The sequence below is a fragment of the Setaria italica genome, chromosome IX (assembly GCF_000263155.2).
Source record: "Setaria italica strain Yugu1 chromosome IX, Setaria_italica_v2.0, whole genome shotgun sequence".
Classification (NCBI taxonomy): domain Eukaryota; kingdom Viridiplantae; phylum Streptophyta; class Magnoliopsida; order Poales; family Poaceae; genus Setaria; species Setaria italica.
The window spans coordinates 16,337,564-16,359,403 of record NC_028458.1 but is presented as its reverse complement, the minus strand read 5'-3'; the positions used below and the strand labels follow the sequence as shown (position 1 = coordinate 16,359,403).

The 21,840-nt window shown below is 48.8% G+C and overlaps 3 protein-coding genes across 4 annotated transcripts in view; all 3 read left to right on the top strand.

The window, feature by feature from the left end:
• The window catches only part of LOC101754314 (probable cytokinin riboside 5'-monophosphate phosphoribohydrolase LOGL10), a 4,959-nt gene extending 2,182 nt beyond the window's left edge, over positions 1-2,777 (top strand). Inside the window, exons 4-7 of the mRNA XM_004982794.4 lie at positions 1,062-1,161; positions 1,821-1,891; positions 1,991-2,134; positions 2,227-2,777. Coding sequence (XP_004982851.1) covers positions 1,062-1,161; positions 1,821-1,891; positions 1,991-2,134; positions 2,227-2,295 — 384 coding nt within the window. The 3' untranslated portion in view covers positions 2,296-2,777. The remainder of the gene's footprint in view (positions 1-1,061; positions 1,162-1,820; positions 1,892-1,990; positions 2,135-2,226) is intronic.
• A 3,618-nt stretch (positions 2,778-6,395) lies between these two features.
• LOC101753914 (mitochondrial import inner membrane translocase subunit PAM16 like 2) lies at positions 6,396-11,379 on the top strand. Its single transcript, XM_004982792.3, has 4 exons — positions 6,396-6,551; positions 7,369-7,456; positions 10,760-10,890; positions 10,995-11,379. The coding sequence occupies exons 1-4, from the start codon at positions 6,549-6,551 to the stop codon at positions 11,121-11,123; spliced, it is 351 nt and encodes a 116-aa protein (XP_004982849.1). The 5' UTR covers positions 6,396-6,548; the 3' UTR covers positions 11,124-11,379.
• A 1,610-nt stretch (positions 11,380-12,989) lies between these two features.
• Positions 12,990-17,773, top strand: LOC101786443 (UDP-xylose transporter 1). Of its 2 annotated transcripts, none has more exons than XM_004982791.4 (8): positions 12,990-13,350; positions 15,741-15,896; positions 16,011-16,195; positions 16,287-16,354; positions 16,470-16,602; positions 16,735-16,896; positions 17,015-17,293; positions 17,401-17,773. In XM_004982791.4, exons 2-8 carry the CDS (start codon positions 15,776-15,778, stop codon positions 17,521-17,523), a joined length of 1,071 nt encoding a protein of 356 aa, XP_004982848.1. In that variant the 5' UTR covers positions 12,990-13,350; positions 15,741-15,775; the 3' UTR covers positions 17,524-17,773. The 2 variants fall into 2 exon arrangements, with proteins under 2 accessions (XP_004982848.1, XP_004982847.1); XM_004982790.4 differs by having other exon boundaries at positions 12,991-13,350; positions 15,744-15,896.
• Positions 17,774-21,840: the final 4,067 nt, after the last annotated feature.

Sequence of the window (21,840 nt, the reverse complement as noted above, 5' to 3'; positions counted from 1 at the left end):
ACCGCCGACTTGCGGCAATTTACGATCCATGCAAATCTATTGTTAGCCGCGGACACCTCCTTTCATTCCAACTTTTCCCCGGGCCGAAGTATCATCCAACCACGGGTCTTCTTTGAAGGTACTCCCACTCACAGGGGACCTGTGCCGCGTCGGGATTGGGCCGGGCTCTGGTTTCCAGGTTCTCCTTTATCTATCCCGTTTTAAAACCCTCTGGTGTTCCCTTTCCCCAAACCCAATCTCCACCGCTGGTGACAGTTTGCACTCTCGTCTTTCTCACTCGGGTTCCTGGGGGGGTTTGGGGGGGGGGGGTGTTGTTTAAGGGTGGGAGTGGTTGGGAGTTTGGGCTCTGGACGCCCCCGTGCTGGAGTCCCGGGGGACATGGCACTTGGGGCACAAAACAAATCGCCCAGAGGCTGCGATCGAGAGCTGGTAGTAGTACTAGTACGTGCTTTTGGCACGAATCCCAGATCTTGGCGTGAGGATAAACAAGCGGGGAAAGCGCAGCTTTACGGGCGGAGGATGTTTATGTTTAGACCATTTTGCTTTCCCCCAAAAGTCCTGCCGTGGCATCATCCGTCCCCTTTCAGCTGCCTGGGCACCAGGGAAAGAAGGGTGGTTTAGGCCACACAGATTTGTTTTTGTGCCTAGGATTTGAACAGGTGTTAGCGACCTCGAGTTCCAGTCTCTGAAAATGGTGGAACGTATTTTCAGCATAGTTTTACTAGCTCTGCTCTAGGATGGTATGTGGTGCAATTAACCCGGTGGCCCAGAAGGCATTTTGATCGAGCACATCATGTAGTATGCTCTGTCTGGCCTTGGTGTGGTCCTCCTCCTAGTTAACTCTACTCCTACTCCTATTTCTGCCTTTTACCATTCCCAAACGGTCGAGAGAGGGCCAGTTTCGGTTCCCTGAGTACAATCATACCATGCTATTCCCCAAACATAGACCAGGCTATGCATCATTGGCATGGCATGGCAAGAAAGATTTCTTTTTGCATGCAGCACTTACAGTAAATCGTATCTGACCAGGAGGTGAAATTGTTTCTTTTTAATCCCGGCAGATAAGCGGCGAGACGGTCGGGGAGGTGCGGCCGGTGGCCGACATGCACCAGAGGAAGGCGGAGATGGCGCGGCAGTCCGACGCATTCATCGCGCTGCCCGGTGAGTCAGTCACCCTCTCTCGCAGATTCATGCATGCAGCAATGGATTTTTACTGCTATCACTACAGTACTACACTACAGCAGTAGTAGATCTCAGCTCACGGTATCAGGCGACGTGCACGTCCACGTATCTGCCGTGCCAAACAAAGGAACATACCACTTGCACTCGGGCAGGTTTACAGCTACGTAGCACAGTGTGTCGGGCACCACAAGGCTACCCGGTACAGTGAGGCCCTCTTTGGCACGGCTTATTTCGGCTTTGGCTTCACCTATTTCACGCAAATCGAGACACTGTAGCGTGAAGCCGTTTTGTAAGCCGGGACTAAAATGAACTAGAAGCCGGGTGAAGCCAGTTTTTTTGGCTCACCGGCTTTGGCTTCACCGGTGAAGCCGTTTTGGGATGAGCCGTGCCAAAGGGGGCCTGAGTCAGTCCGTGGCTCGTGCCATGCACAGTGGCAGCGCCTCACATGCATGTCCCAAACAAATTAAAGTGAATAATGCACAGTGGCTTGCCCAATAATTGGAGCAGCAGAGAGCTAGCGTTGAGCTGCTGGTTGCTTTGCTCACCGCTGAGGCGGGACGCGTGTGCTGTGTGCCGTGCTGGATCGAGCTTTGAAGCCGCTGACCCATCGGTTTCGTTCCCGTTTGCGTGGCGTGCAGGAGGGTATGGGACGCTGGAGGAGCTGCTCGAGGTCATCACGTGGGCGCAGCTGGGCATCCATCACAAGCCGGTAAACGCCTACGCCGCGTAGCTGCTGCAAGCGCCGACGACGCCGTCGTCTCTGCATGCGTGCTCCTCGGCTGAATTTTGTTTGGCTTCTCTTTTTCAGGTCGGGCTACTGAACGTGGACGGCTACTACAACTCGCTGCTGACCTTCATCGACAAGGCCGTGGAGGAAGGGTTCATCAACCCCAGCGCCCGCCGCATCATCGTGCTCGCGCCCACCGCGCAGGAGCTCATGGACAAGCTCGAGGTACGTGACGATCGCAGGCAGCAGATTCTGTTCATCGAATTGATGCATTGCATCTTGCATGCTAATGTGATCTCTGCAATCGTTTCGTGCAGGAGTACGTGCCTTATCACGACAGGGTGGCGTCCACGCTCAACTGGGAGATGGGCCACCTAGGCTACTGACGCCGCGTGGCCCACGCATAGCCTGCGGCGGCGGCGGGGCGGCGGCGCCTGAAGCAATCAACTAGTCAAGAAGAATGGGCAGGCGATTGGAACCGTGGATCGGTGAAGGAAGAAACGAAGCTTAGCTAGCCGTCAGATTGGGATTTTATTTTTTTGCCTTTTTAACTTGACGCAGATCGGTTTGGAGTGCTGGAAGAAGAAGAAGAAGAAAGAAGAAGGTTTGGTTGGTGTAGCAAGAGTGTCCGTTTGTATATGATGATGGCCTATGTGTTTGCTTCCACCGGGGATGGCTTGCAATGCTGTAGCAGTGAGAAGGACCTGACCGGTTTCCCCCATTCCCCTGCTGTACGTTCTAGTAGCAGCAGTAGTATTAGCAGCTGGTGCCTGCCTATGTATGTTAGTTTCATGATGCTGGATTCGATTGACTACAGCAACTCCGCAAGTGTGTTATACAATGCAGTGCAGATCTTTTGGATCAGACAGACCTCTTTTGCAGACCTTTCTTTTCCTATCTATACTTTGCACGCTGAATTAGTAGTGGGTTGCCCTCTCGGAAAGAAAATAGCGTTGCGTCGAGTGGCTGTAAAATGTAAATAGCAGCTTAGATGAAAACTTACTTGCCACGAAACCTGAAAAACCTCTGTCAGGATTCTAAATAGTTAATACACCCCTGTTCCTAGGGGAAAAAAAAAACTCTATCAGGATTCTATTAGGACCAGTGTTGCTAGATGTGTCTGTATAGGTTGTCATCCTCCAATTCTCTGAAAGAGTTTGTCGTCACGAACTCGATTCAATTTATAGTGGGTTGTAGTAAGTGTTGAATCTGAATTTTGCATCTCAAAGTCCTACGATGATGGCATTGCTAACTCCCATTTGTTGGACGAATAGATCCATCTAGGCACTGAAAATAAAAATAAAAATAGAAAAATAGAAAGAATCTACACAAAAGTTAAGTATTAACATAGCAAATTGACTTGTTACCCGGTAATGGCGCTAGAAAAGCTTGTTGACGACAGTTAGCGTGCCAATTCGTGAACCGCAAGTACACGGATCAGTTGTAACTTTTCCCCTAGAGTATTCCCCCAAGATTTATCAATCCGTGGAACAAGTGAATTGCTAGCTCTCACTTTATAATAATCTTACTAACGAAATCAGGCAATATGGGTTGTGTAGAGAGACAAACTAATCAAAACTAAACAAGGAAGAAGAATTAAAAGTTGATACAAGATAGATAACAGAGATAGATATGCATTCTCTCCTTAGGATCTAGGTTCAAATGAATATGCATCTACTACACAAATTGGTGCTACGTTCACTAGCTATCACAAAGATTATGTGCTCACTCGGCTCTTTCCCTCCTGCATGTTGTCACTACACAGGGGATACTCAACAACTCTGCTCACACATCTATATCAAAGCATCCACAGAGTTAAGCTAATCACCACGATTACCACAAATCCTATTAAGGACACATGAAGCGCTCACATATGTAAATAAAGTATTGCAATGACATAGACCATGAAGCATTGATAGGCATAATGTACATGTAGCAATTAAATATCAAGAATCCAAACAATCCTAGGGATGAACGGAGGCTTTATAGAAATTGACACAAAAAGGGGTGAAGGAGACTCTAGAGAATGTCGTCACTGAAGATGGTGACGAGGGGGGGTGCAAGAACACCTTGGGCCGATCGGCCTAGGGCTCCTCAGGCCGATCAGCCTGAGGGCTTCTTCGCGCCTCCTGCCCTCCGCCGGCGTTGGTCGTCGCGGTGATCTGATCTAATCCTTATTTTTCATCTTGTGGTGTCGTCGGGGTTCTCCTCCTTGTTGAATGTCCTGGGTATTTATAGTTGGCGGTGTCGGTTGGGGTGCCTTCGAAGCCAAGTATTTGTAAAAAAAAACTCTAGGAACGTGGGAAGCTTCCCCTTGGTAAAAGAAGGGCGACGAACGGAGCTAAAAATGGGTTAGGCCGATCAGCCTGGACCCTCCAAGGCCGATCGGGCTATCCTATTTTGGCATCCAATGCTCAAGCGCTTCATACGAAAATTGTAGATCTCGTCGAGCCATGCAATTTTTTGTGTAAATTCGTCCCAATCAAAATTCGGATGAGGAAGATACGCCCCGTGCAAGTTTCAGCTCCTCGTGCGAGCCTGTAGTTCAATGTGTATGACTGTTGGAGGTATGCCCTAAAGGCAATCATAGAGATGATGATATTCCATTTGTATCCATGATTTGTATATTGTGTTCATTGAATATCCATTAAAGGCTACTTGAATTGATTTGCAATTATGTGAATTGTATGTGAAACTCTTTTACTTGTATGGTTATTCTAAAGTTGTCCCTAGTCGGAGTTCATGTGAGGACACACATGAATATTAGACTAGCACATGTATTAGTTGATGACTATGTTTCACAAGTCATGGACATGAAGATGTTGAACTAATAATGTGGACACATGTGGAGACATGTGTTAGGACTGACCCAACACGAGAAGTAGTTCTCTCTTTAAACAACATATACGCTTTGTCCTTAGACCTGAGATTGTCGCATGTATTCTAGATGTGGATTGACCTACTTAGGGGCTATCAAACGCTACGCCGTAACAGGGTAGTTATAAAGGTAGCTTTCGGGTTTGTCAAGAAGCATGCTATGAGACATGGTCAATCAAGATGGGATTTGCCCCTCTCTGATTGAGAGTGATATCTCTGGGCCCCTCGAGTGATCGGATCAGAAAATGCATGGCCATGCTACGTACGGTTAAGAGTTAACCTACAAAGGGATTCCGAATCACAGGATCGAGAAAGAGCGGTCGGCTTGAAGCTAGACCAAATATCGTGAGGCAAAGGGAATAGCATGTATATTATGTTGTGATGGTTCGTCTGATATGATCTTCGTGTGCGTATAGGAGTTGGCACGTCTTGCTAGAGGCCGCTACCGACTATTGGGCCGAGTAGGAGTACTCGGGCCATGTCTATACGTATCCGAACCCAAAGGGTCGCACACTTAAGGGGCTGGAAGCCCAATTCGGATTTGATCCGAGTTGGATTAGGTTTAGGAGTACTAATGGGCCTCGGATCCAGAGGCCCATCAGGAACCCCTATAAATAGAGGGGTGGGGGCGCCCTAGGGTTTTACACCTTTTGGCTGAACACACTTGCCGCGCCTCCCACGCCCTCGCCTGTTGCAACTCGCGGATCTAGCAGTCCGGCTTGCGACGCTTCCTCCCTGCACGTGTGGATACCTTGGAGGTGTTGCGCCTGCAGCACTTGGACGAGCCATCGACGAGCCGCCGACGAGCCATGACGAGCCGACGACGAGCCGCGGCACCGGAGGCGATCTTGCTGTGCACGTGGACGAGCTGCTGAGGAGCTGCTGGACGTGATCGACTACGTACGACTACGTTGATCGACTACGTACGACTACGTGATCGTCTTCACTGCACCGACGCATATCTACATCTTCCGCACCAGTAGTGCGTCGAGTGGTAATCCCGTGATCCTTATACGGCAGTTCTTCCTGGTTATACGCGGTAGAAATTTTGATTTGCGCTAGTGTAGCCTACCTCGTATCCCAACAATGACGAGACCTTGCAATATCCGAAGTCCAGGCTCAAATCTCGGTCAGAGTCGAGACCGGCAGGGGCGGATCCAGGGCCCGGGCTGCCCGGGCTGCAGCCCGGGGCGAGACCATGGAGTCCCTTTAACCTATGTGCTGTTTAGCCTAACAAAATGAGGCTTAGGAGACAAAATTAGACTATTTTAAGTGTGATTCAACATCTTAGCCCGGGGCGCAACCCTGTTCTGGATCCGCCCCTGGAGACCGGATGAAACGTGGACGCAGGGCGAAATGAACCACGCCGTTGCGCAAAGGCAGCTGCAGCACTACACGGCTGAGGAGAGAGCCGCGCAAAGACACGAGGTGTGGCGTCTCACTGAGCGTGGCCGGCGGCCGACGAGCGTGGCGCGGGCCGCGCGGGGCGGTCCGCGTTGTTGGGTCGCTGTTGTGTGTGTGTGTGGGGCAGGGCCGCAACAAATTGGACTGGCAGCCCATTACAAAAATCACCTGGACCTGGACTAGGCCGGGCCGGGTCGGTCTCGTCCCTCTTCTGGAACCTTCCTCCTCCCTATCAAATCAGCCCAGCACGAAACGAATCAGGGCGTGCTTCGTTCCCAGGCGAACCTCCCCTCCCCCTCTCGGCGTCTCCTCTCCGGCAGCTGCGCCGCGGCTTGGATCGCATCCCGTCGGAGCCACCATGGTCAGTCCCCTCCTCCCTCCCCTGCCCCCGCTCGATCTCCTTCTCTCTCGCAGCTTGTGCGTGCAACGGTCCATACAAAACTACCCGACTTTTTTTTCTATCTCCTTTTCTCGCGCGTTCGCCTCATTGGGTCGAGGAGAGCTGCGATCCGTCGTACCTCTGTTCCTGCTGTGGTTAGGACTGGCTTTTGCGTGATTAATAGACCGTTGGGTTGCGAATTAGTCCCTGGCAGTTCGAATTGCTGGCGGTCTGGGCCTGATGTGCGCGGGCGCTGTGGTCGCGCAACGCGCATCGAAGGAATGTGATTTTGGGTACATGTCAGGACAGAAGACTATGCTAATTGCTACTCCGTACCATTCCATGCCATGCTTCTAGTTTATAAGGTTCCCCGTCAAATAGAGATGGAATGGTACTGAGTTCTGAATTTGACAAACTGGTCGGGAACATGCTTTAGATCACTGCAGCAGCTGGCTCCGGCAGCAGAGGAACATAAGCATTGGTGCATTGTGCATCTAAAGAGGCTCAAATTTCACATGACACGTGACGAGTTTGGGGCAAATATATCACATGCTCCTGAAATTAAACGTTTGAATGCCTTACATGCCACCATCTCAAGCGTGTAATTTAGGTTTTGAAAGGTCAATGCAACAATAAGTAATTTTTTAGCCAAGCTAGGTGTATCTATTGTATGTGCCATTATGTCTGCATAATGTTGGATAGATTCAGAGTTGTACACTCTCTGAAAGAAGTTTGAATGCACGATTTAAACGTTTATATTTCACTGTTCATTTTACATGTTCTTTCTTTTCTTTTTCAGGCTGGGAAGCTTATTGCAAACCTGATTGTCATGGGCTCTACAATTCTAGGAAGAGCTATGCTTCAGGCATATCGTAAAGCACTTGATAGTAAGTTCTGCTGCCATGAGCTTCTTCATGACCCACATGTAGTATATGCTGGCTCCTGTTCTTTTCTAAGATAAAAACATAGGGGTGTAGTTGGTGTCGGCCAATTTGGGCACTTAATGGTATATGGATTGTTGGGGAAATAAATGATAATTTTGTGTTTTACTGCATCAATGATGATAAATCAGGTTTCATAAAAATGAACGACAGATAAAGTTACTGTCATGACTTACTGAAATTCTTTTTTGCTTTTATTCCCGTCCATTTGTTTTGATGCAATGAAGATAAAGTTAGGTCTCTGTTTATCTTAGCTTGCAGCTGTTTTTATATCATGGTTTTGTTCATCAATAAGTCTCTGAGCCACATAAGATTTTCATACCTTAATCTGTAAGATGCCTAATTTATACTGATAGGCCAAAGATGTTTATGCTTCAAAGTGTAGCCTGAAGCAACCTAAGCGACCAAACACATTTGAACTGCCAACACTTATGCTTGAAGTTGGTTTATGCTCAGTGCCCCAGATATAGTGATACAGTGGGCTTGTGTTGGTATTAAACTTATGTATTGATTTCACATACGTTCTAGCAATTTGGTAGGGATTTGAACTATATTTATCCAACAGAAAAGAAACTTTCATGAGAACTTTGTCTCCTTGACTTAAAAGAAAGCACTGGAATGAAGGGCGCCATATCCTATGAGTTCCGGTTTTGGCGATATATGAGGTTAGACAGCACAAATCTTTAAAGACCGAACCTAACGTCCAAGCTCAGCCACCCTATTGGGCCATGTCGCCCCTTTTTCCCAACGTCCGATTCCCGCACCAACTTGATCAAGCTGTCCGATAGGTCCCCGCGAGCTCTGTATTCGGGAGCCTTCTTGCAGAATCCCGACACCTCACGGTCTCATCCTTGCGCGGCCGCATCTTGAGCAGCCTCCACTACTCCTCTGGTCGGTGATACCGTCCCTTAGCCACGGCGTCGCCTCCCTCCACCTCATGAAACCTCCTCCTCCCACCAGCCGCATCTGCCTACTCTGGACACTGGGCCTCGAGGAGAGCTCATGGTGCCTTCCGCTTGCCGTGCCGGCTGTCGGCCTTCTTCCACACCATTCTCTGACTGCCGCGCCGCCCATGGACTTCGCCGGTCCCGACTGCGCCGCCCGAGCTCTACTCATCAACGTCACGGGTGGAGAGGTCACCATGCCTGAGATCTTCTCCGCGGACTACTGCTGCGACTACGACAGCCTAGGTTGCGATGCACGCGCGGGCAAAGGCGGCGTTGGTAGAGGTGTCGGGTGGCTGCAACTAACGCTCCCCGGATGGTAGATCGTGCTACATGCCTCTCACCATCACTATCCTCTGAGGCTCTGACTTATATTCTCATATGCAGAACAGCAGCACGACATCTCTTCTGAGTCTTAAGCCCTCCCTGGCAGCGTCGCCTCTCCTTGCCTCTCCTTTCTCTCTAATCCAAGTCATGTTGCTGCCATGATCCTCCAAATAATCCAGCACCGCAGCAAAGCACCAGAGGTTTGATGCAGTTTCGATGGAGAAGGAAAAAAGTATTTTCTGATTCCAGTTTGAATTGCCTTCTCTTTCTGTCTTGGATGTGAAAAGAAATCTTCTCCGGGTGACTGGATCGCCCCGGAACTCCCGGTGAACTGACCGTACCCCAAACCGACACTCCTTGCCTCTCCTTTCTCTCTAATCCAAGTCATGTTGCTGCCATGATCCTCCAAATAATCCAGCATCGCAGCAAAGCATTGGAGCCAAGCGAGCAGCCCGCGCTATTGAGCTGGCACTGGCTGACCAGCAGGACATGGCGGCCTTCGTCTCCTTCCTCATCACCACAGGCCCACAGCTGCATATGTGTTTGCTTCAGCAGAGATCCCATTACAAGAAGGTGCTGATGCATGTGTTTGCATCAGTAAACATGCTATTCCATGTCAGATCAATAAGCAGAAGTAGTCCTCTTTGGTTGTAACATGCGCTATTCCACAGCTGATGCACATTTTTCTCAGTTAAGAAGTAAACTAATTACGCAGTTGCTACAATCTAGGCGTGCACGGTTGTTTTTCCTGATGTAAAGATCAAAATGATACCGTTTTTAATTTGTCTCATCTCAAGTCAAGTGACAGATCAGCATATTGAGGTGCCAATTTAAGATAATTTTTCAGATTGTAACTATATAGAATCTTTCTTTGTGAAGAAGATATTACAGGGAGTATTATAATCAAACAAGACTCAACCTTTTGCAATTTTGCTTGGTATCAGTATAACAAATGAAAATCTAAATCTTAGTGACCAACCGTTTATAAAACAATAAATTTCAATGGCAGTAGTTCCACGTTTCTGAACATGCAATGAACATTAATACACGTTAATACATTCCCTCTACTTATACACTCAAACTCAAACTGAATGTATCCTATTTTAGAAGTGTTACGATTTCTCTACTTTCGAAATTTCAGGTTTCACATCCTTTATATCCCACAATCAAGCGATACTGGCCCAATACTCAAAGGGCGCGGCAAAGCCGCGCCGAGATTTCTAGTCCTTGAACAATTTTAGTATGTACAGACCTTTCTTAGAAACAGAGGGGATACTGCTTAAATAACCCATTGATTTCTCTATGTGTCCTGTGTGAACATAAAGAATCGGGAACCTGATTGAGGAAACTACGCATTTCTTTGTTGTCCACTGAATACCCTCTGAACAAATGTTCCGTAAGTTCAATGTCTTAGAAATACACAGACAATTCTTTTCACTGAGTGAGGTGATTTCTGAGGGGAAAAAACAGAGATATGGAAGATCAACTTATGTGGACTTGTTATTATCTGGGTTTCAGTGAACAAAACCCTGCATGCTTCCTGTAGCTACAAGGGGGTGTATCAGGTGTAAATATCTTTAGGTTTCATAACCGGCAAATTGTTTTATGTTTGCTGCCTGCTACACATTATTTACTAAATTTCGTCCATCTACTACGTGTCCAATGGAGTGATGGACCATAAAATTTGCAATCTTACATTTACGCCTTGTACATCTTGTAGATGAAGACTCAACATAAGGTAGCCGCAGGCACTGTACTCATTTATTGGTTAGATTGACTTAACAGTATAGGAAGGTGCCTTACAGCATCATCTTAGCATCACTGTCACGCCAATTCTTTCCTCCCCCAGTGAGTCTTTATTGAATGGATATTACCTTCCGGATGACTATTTTGCTACTCATTGAATTATTCTAGAAGAAACTCGAGATTTAACTCCTTTATGCATCTGTAATGTTTGTTTCCTCCTATATTCTACCAGATGCAAATAAAACTGGCGTGGCACATGAGGCAATAAATAATATTCGTAGAGCCAGCAAATCAATGACCGAGCAGGAAGCGAGGCAGATACTGGGTGTATCAGAGAATTCAACGTGGGAAGAGATTGTACAGGTCTTCTACTTCGCTTACCTTCAACTTTCTTCTCATGCATACTTTCTGTTATTCACACACACAGCTCTGATTCTGATTTGTTAACAAATATACGTGATGTGCAGCGGTATGACAACTTATTTGAAAGAAACGCCAAATCTGGGAGCTTTTACCTCCAATCGAAGATTCACCGGGCCAAGGAGTGCCTAGAAACCGTGTACCAAAAGGACAAGCAAAACGAGCCTCCTACTTGAGATCCGCCCCTCAACTCCAGTTGATATTCTTTTTCCCCCTCATAAGAAAAATGTACATAACAGCGGAGGTCGCTGCTGTTGTATCATTAGTGTGCAATGTGGAACCAATAAGACTGATCCGTTAAGCGCATGAACCTGCACAAGACTGATCTGTTAAGGTGTAAGGGATAGTGGCATGCGTGCATGTAGCTCGTGTTCTTTTGATCCGATGAATCCACGAAACGATATATCTTGTGCTTTGGTTTGGTCTTCGTAAGTCCTGACTCCTGATGCCATCTTATTGGTGTGAACTGAACGAAGTTCCCTTATTTCTGACTTCCGAGGGAGACTCTGGATGGATACATAATGGGAGGAAGGTTAGGTTTGCGTGTTGGAATATCTGTGCTTTAGCATTGGCCGATGTCGCAGGCTAGGTCTGAGTACTGGAAATGTTTCTCTCCTAGCATCGGTCTACGGCCGATCTTTGCTGTTAGGCTGCCGAACCGAACGCGAGGGCGTCTTGGCGTTCATGGGCGCAGCCAATGAGAAATTCTGGTTGCCCAGGCTTCAAGGTTGGGCACGTCTGATAGGTGTGTACCAAACTACCAATTGTCCCCTCTGTTCCGAGCTCTCCGTGCAGAAAGTTGAGCAGCAGTCGTCATGTAGCCTTCTGCTCATTTTTTCCTTCGACGTGGTCGTCGGAACGGAGGCCGTCGTGGTCGTGCAGGGCGCTTGTCGGGACGCGATAGGGCCGCAGTGCAAGCCGCGTACTCGGCCTCTGACCTAACGACAGTTGGGGCGAGCCAATCCTGAGGCGAGCCAGCAAGGCGCAGTACACAATCATTGGCACGCTTTGTACCAGCCACGTTCCACGGGCGGGGCAAGGAGCAACAGCGACTGAAATATACCCGGCCCACTGGTAATATAAAACTAGGAAAATTCATGACATGAGCTGATTAAATATCGCTAAGAAAGTGCTCCGGAGGCGGCTACACCACCGACTGATTATTTTGTCGGTCGTACTTACTGTGCATAACATGTTGCTGATTGAGAAGTATGAACATTTCAAAGATGAGCTCTAAGAATCCTTTAGTTTTTACATCGGAACCATTTTGGGCACGCGCCATGGGTCTTGCGTGGCAGCTCGGTTAATTTATGGACCTTCTTTTTTTAAAACGAGAATTTATGGACCTTCAACTACAGTTATCTTTTGGAAACCTTCAACTAAAGTTTGATCACGTTTCTGGCCCTCTAAAGCCTCTAACTCGAAACCAGGAAAGTTTCACCACTAATAACCATCAAAATCAGACAACTTTAATTCTCTGGCTGATCTATGGTGATGGTTTTGCAACGCATACGAGTTTATCTGTCCATATATTTCATAAAAAAATCTATCAGATTTATACTCGTTGGATATGCTTCATGATGCGTGCGAAAGCTAACAAGTGGATCTCTCCAAGAACTTTCTTCTCATCCCCTTTAATTTCAAATAATCTGACAAATTTCTTGTTGCTTTATCTATCATATTTTTTTTATGTGACAACTTTCTATTGTATGGTAATCTGATAGATTTTGTCTTGTAAATCAATCATATTTTTCTTTGTGATGTTGCAGTTTTCTATTGGTTAGAATCTGACCGTTTTTGCCTCTTAAATCTGTCAACACTCAACAGATATCTAAATACTGAAAAAAATTAAAACGTTATAAAACGAAATCAAATCTCATGCTCATTTATCCCGCCGCACAGCATCAGCCGAAGCCCCTCCGTGGGCCCCGCGACAAATGGGCCGATGCCCCAGCATCAGGGCCCACATCTCATAGGGGGTGAGAGAGAGAGAGAGGAAGGCGTGTGGGTGGGACACCACACCTCCGCCACGGCGAGGCAAGGCGATGCCGAGGCAACGCGCTGCGATCATGCGAGCGACGGCGGGCGCGTGAGCAGTTCGCCACCTACCCTCCATTCTCTCGAAGATTTCCGCCCCCGCCTCCGCCTCATCTCCTCCACCACCACCCTCCCTCCAATTCACAAAACACACGGGGAAATCAATTGCCACCAAAACCCGCTGTTCCCTCTGCGCCCCCTCCCTCCTTCCTCGGAGAAAAGAGCCGGGGAACGATTCGTCTCTCCCTCGCTCCCTTCTCCTCCCTCGCCAGGAGATCCGATCGGCCGAGGGCGCGCCGGGAACAAGAACCGCGCGCGGATTGTAATAAACAAACAGATAAAGGGATCATCCAAAGGCGGCAAGAGGTGCGTACGATTCGATCCCTCTCTCCCCTCCCTCGCGTAGCTTTCTCTTTGGGATCACACGCGTGCTGCGTGCCTCAGCTCTGTCCGCGTTCCGCTTGTTTCTCGATAGGTTTGCTCGTTTGTTTTTGATTTGATTGATCGTTCAGAATCAAGATTATGCTGATTGCATATGCGTTTTCATTGCTGTTCGCCGCGAAATCTTGCGACATCCTCGATCCTCCTCCTATCACGGATTGGATAGCCATGGCATGTGGCCGCTAGCGTCCGCCCGGCGCCTTCGGTTACGGTCGCATGTTTTACCTTTGTCTGTTCGTTCCAGTGCCCTCCTTGTTTTCATCACGGTCGCCGCCATGTACAAGCTTGGCCAGTTTCAGCAATGCATCGCTCATAATTTCCAAATGAAAAATAAATTGAAAGAGAAACAACGCATTGCTACTAGTAGTAAATTATGGGTAAATCTGACTTAATCCTGTGAACAGCGTTTCATTAGCTATGCACTCCAAACCGATGATGCTAGTAGAAGCAAGCAAGTTTGTTCTTTTTTTTTCAAAGAAACACTAGGTATTCTGCTAGCAAAACTAGGCATTCTGCTCACATAGGCGTGGCTTGTTGGTAGTCAAACCAACGAAGGGAATCCACACAGGCCCTGCCTAATCCGAAGTCAAGCGTGTCTGCCGTGGGCCCGTGGCAACGCTGCATTGGCCGGAGCCCCCTGCTGGCCCCTTCGTGGGGCCGTGCCATCCTCGTCTCTTCTCCCGTTCTTCATTCATGCCCGGCCGCCTAATTCCGGGCAGATGTCGCCGTCTGACGTCTGCGATGGAAAATATCCCGTATTCTCATCACTATTTGTGAAGGCAACGTTCAGGACTGTTTGGAGTAGCGCATGAATTTCGTGGAGGCCGTCACGGGAAATGCTACTATGGTTGCTGGCTGGTCCTACTAGAATCTGCAACTGCTGTTCCTGGCCTGCTGCTGCCTCCGTCTGGCAGCCCAGGGAGTACTTGCCCTGCACACTGCACAGGGATCCGGGGCCAACGGAAGCTTCTCTGACACCGTGCACGTCTACCGGTGGGGCTCCACCTCGTGCACGCACGCCCTGACCACTTGTAGCACTGAGAGCAAGCTAATAATACAGCTGGACGCTGGCTGCAAGTACTCTGCAGCCTACCTTTTCACCCACTCATATATTAGTTAGCTTTTCAATATTAATATAAGATTCATTTATCTTTCTCATAAAATTTCTTAGTTCTTAAAAGCGGACTGTAAGTTTACTTCTCCTCTCTCTCCTCTCCTCTCTTCCCTTCACTTTAGCATTCAGGCTACTTACAACCTGCTTACTGCTTACTTCGAAGGGTGGAAGAGATCCACCCGGATTCCGCCGGTCTCCATGCCGGGCTCCCTTTGACCTGTCTCTTCTCCTCTTGGAGCAGGAGAATCAGTCACATGGCCGAGTATCATGGGCTCATGGCAGGAGAACAGAGAGCCATGCCGGCCTTAATTAGCATCCCCAGATCTCCTAGGAAATGCTTACTGTACTGCTGCCACTTCTTTTGACGTTTCGAGAAGATCTATTCAGTAGTTAATTTGCGGTGCTACAGAGGTTACTGTACCAGTTGCCATGTCGTCTTGCGCAGTTGCGGCAGCTGATTTACCTTGCTACTGTAGATTTTGCACTTGCTGACTAGTGAAACGTTATTAGTTCATTACATCACCATCTTCCTCTGCATGAACGAAAGAGATGCCTCTGTTCCATCCCATATTTGTTTGTGTGAGCCACCCACACATGGGGAAATGTAAAACCACATAACGATGTGACCCACTGACCAGCGAGGTAGTGAGGCAGTGACCACCCAACTACCACATTGTGTATAGGCTGCAGACTGATCTCAGATTAGCACAATACACTTGAGGTGGTTACGTACCTACTCTACCTTCTTCCGGTTGTCTTCTTGCAGCTTAAGCCTAAACACCAATGATTTGGCACAGGTCACCCTCCCCCTTTGTTGCACGGTAGCATTCACACTCCACGTGTGTTGAGACCAAACAAGTCTATGATCGATTCTTGCAGCAATGCACGAACTATCTCACCGGCCGTGAGATGAGCAGTCGACTAACTTCGATTCAGTGCTGGGTTCAATCGGGCACAATACCACCCTGTTTTCTTTTTGGTCCACACTGACACAGGTCACGTGAGCGCAGTAATGCCTGCTCGCCGGCCTCGGAGTTTGATGCCACTCCGTCTGCCGCGGTAGCAATGTCAACGCTCCTGCCCAACTGAGCGAGCTTAACACGTGCGCGCGTATATCCTGACGAGAGAAGAGACATCGAGATTCACAGCATATCTAGGGATTGTCCGTGTAACCATTCATTCATGGCTGCTTCTGCACCAGCAGGCAAGTCACCGCCCGTTGCCGCCGGGGAGGAGATGTCGGACGGCGCGGGCTCCCGGATGGGCGTCGTCGGCGCGCTGAGCCTATCGGTCACCTCGTCCGTGGCCATCGTCATCTGCAACAAGTACCTCATCAGCACCCTCGGCTTCTTCTTCGGTGAGCACGCGCTTTCAGAGTTGCAGAACTCGTTGCCAAACTTCTGTCTATTACTGTTCTCATGTTTGCACCTGAAGTTTCTGAATGTCTCTTTGCCTGACGAATACAATGCAGCGACAACACTGACGAGCTGGCACCTGATGGTCACCTTCTTCACACTGTATGTCGCACAGCGGCTGCGCTTCTTTGAGCCAAAGCCTATTGACACGCGGACCGTCATCTCATTTGGATTGCTCAATGGCATCTCCATCGGCCTCCTCAACCTCTGCCTCGGATTCAACTCTGTTGGTTTTTACCAGGCAAGCATGCATCGACTACGCTGCTATTTGACAAAAACCCAAGTCATATCTTCTTGCCTCTGAATTTACCATTATTTGATTCTTGCAACAGATGACCAAGCTGGCCATCATACCCTTCACCATAGTCTTGGAAACCATCTTTCTGAACAAGAAGTTCAGGTCCTCCTCGAATTACTTGACACCATTTGGCACATTTGTACACTGTTCATGTACAAGTTTTGCGTCGATGCGAAGATGAACTGCTCTCATGCTTTGAAATTCTTGAACCTTTCAGCCAGAGCATCAAGGCCTCCCTCATGGTCCTGCTCCTGGGAGTCGGCATCGCGTCGGTCACCGATCTCCAGCTCAATCTCCTTGGCTCCATCATCGCCGTGCTCACCATCGCGGCGACATGCGTCGGACAGATTGTATCCTTTGTTCCTATTGTTCCCACAGGAACTCGTTCTGCAGCTCAAGCTTGCTGCTAGATCTTACAGTCTTTCATGCACCCTGCATATCCACATTCCAGCTTGTCATCCTTAACCTTGTGTTGAACAAAGCTGACCAACCAAATCCAGAGGAGGCTGAAGGTGTCCTCGACGCAGCTGCTGTACCAGTCGTCGCCGTACCAGTCCGCCGTGCTGCTGGTCACCGGCCCGTTCGTCGACAAGTTCCTGACCAAGCGCGACGTCTTCGCCTTCAACTACACCGTCCAAGTCGTGGTAAGTAGTACATTAGTGTCAGAGACCAACACATTCGCCTGAAGAGATCTGCATCAGCTGGAGCCTGGAAGTGTGAACTAACCAATAATCCTGCCAACCACGCGTGCATATTATGCAGGCGTTCATCGCGCTGTCTTGCTCGATCGCGGTGTGCGTGAACTTCAGCACGTTCCTGGTGATCGGCACGACGTCCCCCGTGACGTACCAGGTGCTGGGCCACCTCAAGACGTGCCTGGTGCTCTCCTTCGGCTACATCATCCTCAAGGACCCTTTCAGCGTCCGCAACGTGGCCGGCATCCTCGTCGCCATCTTCGGCATGGGCCTCTACTCCTACTACTCGGTCGCCGAGAGCCGGAAGAAGACCGAGGCCGCCGTCTCGCTTCCGGTCGCCGCGCAGGTAAACTACTTTGAGCGCGCCGCATTGTAAAATTTCGACTGAAACTGCAATTATTCGGGGTTTATTAGAGCCTGGAGATGACGACGACTTGGGTATGTATGTTGTAGATGATTGAGAAGGACTCGGCGCCGCTCCTTGGCGCCAAGGGCTCGCCACGGACGGAGAACAAGAACGAGGATAGCTTCGACTACATGCCGAGGACGGCGAAGAGCGCGTTTACCGGCCGGTGAGCGCGTAGCCTCGTTCTATACGTACCTATCTAGGGCGGTGGTAGGCAACGAGCAACACGATCAAAAGATGTATCGGCGGCCAAGTGAAGTTCCAGTTCTCATTTTTGCGAGATTTCTGCTCAGAGAAGTGATGACCAGTTGGTAGAGCATAGATGAGAGAATGAATGTGTTGTTTCCCGATCAAGCTTGAAATGGTGGACTGGACTGGTGAGCGGTGATAGTACAAGGTGTGCAAAATCTTTCAGATTTACGCCCAAAGGAAACGGTAAGATTAAATTACCCCTAACGGAGAAACAGGAAAAAAAAATAGCCTCCAATAGCTCCCCTAAAAACCCCGCAAATATACGGAGACTCGTATCCCGATTTTCTCACTTTGCATATTTCCGCGAACTTTCTCCTCCCCCAATCGCCCCTCTGTCGGCTATCTCGCGCAGTAGGATAAACATATCTAGCAACTGATTAGAATATATTACTCCGTAGTCCGTAGGCTAGTAATCATGTCTAACAGCAGGCTAGTGAAATACGAATCACTGTCAACCTCCGGGTCATCATCAACTACAAGAGCATCATGCGGGCAACGATGCAGTCATCTTTCCGGCGCTCGTTCGTGTTTGAGGACTACATGAAGTTGTACGTGCAGCACAAGTTCGACGTCAAGGAGCCTTCTAATCTGACGCAGAACATATCGTGAGGGAGAGGTGATGGCGGCTCAACTGAGAGGTCCACACGTGCTGATGTGGTCAGTTTTGAAGTATTGGGGAGTTTATTATTAGGGATCTGCTGTGAGATGATATGATTTTTGAGGAAAACAATAGTAGAGCTTCCCATAAATAGTTTTCGGAAAGAATTTTTTTAGAAAACTCTTAGCGTGTTTTTTTTTTTGCTGTCACGTCTGGGAACGCTGCAGGTATGAACTGACTCAAGACACTTGTTTTTTACTCGCCGCCAAACGCCCAAACAAAATGAACTAGGAACAAATGTGGCCCTTCTGAGTAGGCCCGGCCCAGCGTCTCTGTAGCAGGAAGCATGGGCTGTCCATAGGCTTTGAAAACTTATGGTGGGGGCCCGCTCAGCGGCCGGATGAAGGCCATATTCCCCAACTAAACGAGGAGTGTCACCAAAGCTTCGTTTCCGTGAACCTCAAAAAAAAAAAAAAGCTTCGTTTCCGTGAGACACGGGTAGGCACCTGGCCGCACCATGGCTTCAATCTGTCGACACCGATGAAGGGAAGCGCATCATACCACTCCCAGCTCTCCTAGCTAGTGGCGTAGCGCCTCATATCAGAGGAGCCGGAGCCGAGAGGTGCCGGGGATCGAGACTCGAGAGCATCCGCGCTCACCGTCTCCGCTAGTAACTCGACGCGCACGGGGGACGACGGGGCGTCGTCTCGTTGGGGCCAATTTCCTAGTCAGCGGGGCAGGGGAGGACACCCTTTTGCTCATACGGCGCTCGCGAAAGCTCGCAATTGCAAGCGATGGTTCGGTGCTTGGTTGCCGAGAAGAGAGCAGGGCGTCCTTGGTGCGCGGCAGCCGGCTGGTGTCCAGCGAGCCGGGAAGAGGTCACTTCAGGTGGGTGCAACAACAAAGAAAATGTGCCTTTGCCCGCCAGCCCGTCCCGTTCATTTCTCTAGGAGCTCCTAAAATTCCTATCACATCGAATGTTTAGATATTAATTAGGAGTATTAAATATAAATTAATTATAAAATTAATTGCACGGATGGAGGCTAATTTACAAGACGAATCTATTAAACCTAATTAGTCCGTGATTTGACAATGTGGTGCTACAGTAAACACATGCTAATGACGAATTAATTAGGCTTAATAGATTCGTCTCGGGAATTAACCTCCATCTGTGTAATTAATTTTATAATTAGTTCATATTTAATCCTCCTAATTAGTCTTGAATATTCTATGTGATATGAATTTTAGTTCGAACTAAAATCCAAACACCCCGAAAATCCTGTGGGCGCGCCGCACGCGGAGCGTACGCGGCGGGCGCTGACGTCGAGCGACAGCGCCAGTCGTCAGTCCGGTCCACCTTGTCGTCGCCGCCGCCGACTCGACCGAGAACGAGAAGGCTGGTGGGTGAAGCAAAGCAAGTCAATCAAGGACTCGGTCCGGTTGCTGCCGCCCACACAGTAGAGCTACCCCGAGCGATTTGGACCCTGGTGCCCTGTATTTTATTTAAAAAAAAACGTACCCGGCAGGTTCCCTCCGAATATCAACAAAGTTACAAAATTTCACTCACACGTCGCGTGCGCCGTCACGTGATGGAGGCTCGGCCGTACACCCATCTATCGATTTATGGTAGGGAGGGGAAGGGCGTAATCCTGAATCCTGACCAATCACAAGGCAAAGGATCGGACGAGGGGACAAGGCGCCGCAAGAGCTCGTGCCAGCCACCACAAAGGCCAGCTCCGGTCCGATCAACATGGGGGGCCGTGCGCGTAGATAAATTAGATGCCGGCGACGTACCGTCTTGTCTATCTATATACTCGTATACCATCTACCTAAACACATCCGAGTATTTAGATAGATGGCGCGGATTATTCGTAAGTGCTGGTTTATCTCTACCATATACCGCGCACGAAACGTACGTAAGTACGTCCTTAGCTGCTAGGATGTATATTTATGGCGAGAGTTGGGGGAATCATTGGCCACGCCGTTGGGTGTGTGGAAATCCTCCTCCTCGTGATGCGGACAAATGAGGAAGGAAATGCTCCTACTTGTGAGGGAAACAAAGTTTAAGGTGTGCACCAACCTTAGGTGAATTTAGGGGGTGTTTGGAAGAAGGGGGCTAAACTATTAGCCCCTAGCACGTCGGATGTCCGGATACTAATTAGGAGGACTAAAGATAAGCTAATTACAAAACTAATTGCAGACCCACTAGGCTAAATCGCGAGATGAATCTATTAAACCTAATTAATACAACATTAGTGAATGGTTACTGTAGCACTACATTATCAAATCATGGACTAATTAGGCTTAATAGATTCATCTCGCGATTTAGCCTAGGGGTTGTGTAATTAGTTTTGTAATTAGTCTAGGTTTAATACTCCTAATTAGTGTCCAAACATTCGATGTGACGGGGGCTAAAATTTAGCCCCCTCCTCCCAAACACCCCCTTAGCATAAGAGACAGAGCTATGAGATTTCAAAGTGCAGCCTCCACGAGGAGAAGAATAGAGAGATGGAGAAGGAAGATTGGAGAAGAGAACTTGCGAGAGAGCAAAAGGGATTCGTCCTCAAGGTTGAGAAGCAACAGATCCTCATCTTTGATGCGTTTAATTTGTTGTTCCACCACTCTTTGGTGAGGTCCTTCTATACCGTAGCTTGTAGCCCCAAATCTGTTGTTGTTGCTGTCCAAGATGGTGAAATCTTGATGTATGTGAGCCTTTGGTATTATCTAGAGAAGAACTTGTTGTAATCCTATAAGCATATAGTGGAAGAAGATTTGGCTGGCTTGGTCCTGTGGGTTTTCCACGTTAAATCTGGTCTCTCTCTGGTTGATGTACTTCTCAGTTGCAAGTTGCAATCAGTGATGAGATCTGGTTGCAATTGTCGATTAATCTCTGCCGCAATTTCCTCTAAATATGTGTGATGTATATGTTACCCTTTGTGAATAGGTTGATATCCTATACTTGTTGAGATTAGCTGTGAATAGGTTGATATCCTATACTTGTTGAGATTAGCTGTGTGGTTATCCCAACACCTCGGACGACCAGGATTTTGGTTGCAACCCATATGCTGGTCCATCGTCCATCTTGTTGCTTCCTCGAACGACCATCGGTTCCGTTCCGTTGGCAGACTTATGGCTCGGGTACATGCACTAATCTTTTCTACACAACATACATGCTTCCACGTGTCGCGATCGCGACAAACATCATTGCACGGCACTACGGCAGCACCCTTTTGCGCGCACGCGCCCTAATCGAGCGGCGGAGCATGCATTCGCCCCCGCAACTCGCGAAACGCTCTTGACAATTCACGGGCCCACGAGCCCATGACGTTGGATACTAGCCACTTGAGAGTGAACGTTCTGCGGCACGCGGCACGCCTGTTTTCTTTCAACCAGCAAGCTTAGGGTGCGTTTGGTTCGAGGGACGAAGTGGGACGGGACGGGACGATCCCACTTCGTCCCGTGTTTGGTTTGGAGACAGGTGGGATGGGGACATCCCTATGAGGGAATATACCCTCCAGATGCGGGATGCCCCCATCCCACCAAAACGAGCGGACGGGGGCATCCCACTTCGCCCCCGTCACGCGCCGTTTGCGCGGGCGAGCTCCGGGCGAGCGCGGCCGGGAGCTCCGCCGTGGCC